At 46.0% G+C, this 2,499-nt stretch overlaps 1 protein-coding gene across 1 annotated transcript; it reads right to left on the bottom strand.

Moving 5' to 3' along the window:
* Positions 1-393: 393 nt before the first annotated feature.
* LOC136534641 (stigma-specific STIG1-like protein 3) lies at positions 394-825 on the bottom strand. The gene has a single exon (XM_066527040.1). It carries the CDS (start codon positions 823-825, stop codon positions 394-396), a length of 432 nt encoding a protein of 143 aa, XP_066383137.1.
* Positions 826-2,499: the final 1,674 nt, after the last annotated feature.

The following is a 2,499-nucleotide window of genomic DNA, read 5'->3' as shown; positions in this document are numbered from 1 at the left end:
CTTTAGATAGCTGCGCGGGACATGTCCAACATCATGCCTCTGGTTTTGCGGTCGGCAAAGCCTTTGCCGACTGGGTTTATGCCTTTGCCGACCGGGGCAAGCAGTCGGCAAAGAGGCGTTTTCCTGTAGTGCAATTGATTGTTCACCGGATTTAAAACAAAGGTATGTTGCATTAGTTTACCCTAAATCAAACATTTCTATCTTTGACCATCAATTTTTGAAGAAAAAATGCATATAGTTTCAAAAGTATTATGTTGTTAATATATACAATTTTTTAAATTGATGATCAAAGATAAAAATGTTTGTCTTACGATATATCTAATATGGCATGTAATTCAATAGGGGCCGGGGAAGAAGTATATAATATGCCGCACTGCACATTACAGGGCGTAGTCACAGAAGCCGTTGCTGCACTTCTTGTTTGCAGCGGTTCCCGCATGTGCCACAGTTGTCCTCGTCCGACAGCAGATCGACGCAGCGGCCGCCGCAGCACGTGCTACGATCGTGCTTGCAGAGCTTGTTGCAGCGGCCGCAGTGGTCGGCGCTGGCTGCCGTGTCCACGCACTGCCCGCCGCAGCACGTCGTGCCCGGGCTTCCCGGAGCGAAGCACACGGCGGCCGACTTCTTGGAGCAAGCGCCGTACGATGGTGTCAGCGGCGGCGAGTTGTAGACCGCGCTATTGGCAAGCAGGAACCGGCTCCTCCTGGCAGCTTGTTGGCGACCTGCCGGGATGGTCGTGGTTGCGCCAGCATCGGAGACCGTGCCAGCTGCTGCGGTGGCGAGGAATGTGAGCAGGACGATGACCGTGACGGTGAGTTTCGCCATGGAAGAGACGACGACTTCTATACTTTGCTTGTCGCCGGTGAGTGACGACGGTGAGTTGTGTGTTGGGAATGTCTTAGAAAGAGGCGCATATATAGAAGTGAAAGTGATTGTTGACTTTTGATGAGATTTGGAGTTCACTTCACAGCAAGAGTTGACTTGTGATGATGAAATCTGGGGTTGACTTCTCATGAGATTTGCTGCGGTTGGGTGCAATTATATTCTCATGATGAAATTACGGCCGCCCTCACATGCATGCATGCCATATGCTTCAAATCAAGGGTATGCATGCATGTATAGAGAGAAAACAGAACAAAATGTGAAGCTCCAGCGTACGTGGAATGCATCGAGTGATGCCTTCCATTTGACACCCACAAATCACGACAGGAGATAGCTTAGTTACCTGCTTCAAAGTGCATGCATGTGTGTTTACAACCAAAATTTGGGAGAAGAGCGTGGGAACTCGCAGGCTTCCAGAATTATATCAATTAAGGAGTCTATAGAATAAAGATTGATATCTGCTGGATCGAATGCGACACTGGATCGATTCTCTCCGAATGACGTCAGCAGATAACGAAGACAGGACATGATTGGCGCCAAGAAGATACATTTCGGACTCTACAAAAGGGTAAAGATTAGAGTCCAAGTTATCTTAAAATAGGAATATTTCCTTCATACCAAAAATTGTGATAAGTCGTGCTTAGACAGGAGTCATGCGCAGGTCCGGGTATAAATATCAAGCCCCGACTATTGTAAAAACAACAATCAATCAAATACAACTTAATTACTTTTTTCGGCTCCGGCCACCCCTTAGGAGTAGGAGTAGAGTAGATCTCGGCGAGTTCTTCAGCGAGTACGGCTGCATCGATCCGGTCGACCTCCACTGCTTGTCTGTAAGTACCGTCATGATTTATACCTCTGTTCGTATGGCTGCATCGATCCGGTCGACCCCCACTGCGACTCTGGTATAGGCTAGTTATCGTCTCTTGTCTAATTCAAGTATGGCCTGTGTGATTCTGCCTCACACCCCACTGTTCGAATTAGATCAAGGTCAAGTTATCGGCTCTACCATAGTACGGTAGTCTTTGGTAGATTCATTAAGTTACCGATATTGCTTATTGCTTTCATCGTTTATCCAATTACAGCAATATCACTCTGCCCGATTGAGATTGATCTAGATCAGCTTTATATCTTGTTTAACTCATCATTTGCTGATTTAAAGTTGATCTAATCTACACCTTAAACGATGAATTATGCTTTTATCGGCTGTTTTATATCAATCTTAATCGTGCATAGCGTGTGGTTAAGGCATGTCCGATCTCGAGTAGATCTATTGGTTAATGAAAACCGTTCCATGACCCGTCATCATGGCCTGTGGGATTCTGCCTCTCACTCCACTGTTGGCACCATGGAGTGGGGGATCGTTAGTTGGTAGACCCGTTCCTGAGGAGGCATGACCTTAACTGTGCGCTATGCCTAAATCGGCTGTTTAGCCGATATCGAGTGCTTTCACGAACAGTTCACATTACGAGATCATCGAAGTAGAGATAAGTTGAAAGATATGTTAGCCCCATGATCTTATTATTGTATTATTGTAACACCCAAGGTGTTTGGCTCCCACAAAATTGCATTTCATTTCATAAACATGTGCATCATCTATCTCATCATGCCATAGTT

The sequence above is a fragment of the Miscanthus floridulus genome, unplaced genomic scaffold (genome assembly GCF_019320115.1).
Source record: "Miscanthus floridulus cultivar M001 unplaced genomic scaffold, ASM1932011v1 os_2126, whole genome shotgun sequence".
Lineage (NCBI taxonomy): Eukaryota > Viridiplantae > Streptophyta > Magnoliopsida > Poales > Poaceae > Miscanthus > Miscanthus floridulus.
The sequence above is the reverse complement of the archived record's forward strand: the minus strand, read 5'-3'. Positions and strand labels throughout refer to the sequence as shown.

Excerpts from the sequence above, each read along its gene's own strand:
- LOC136534641 (XM_066527040.1), bottom strand. The coding sequence starts at position 825 with ATGGCGAAACTCACCGTCACGGTCATCGTCCTGCTCACATTCCTCGCC.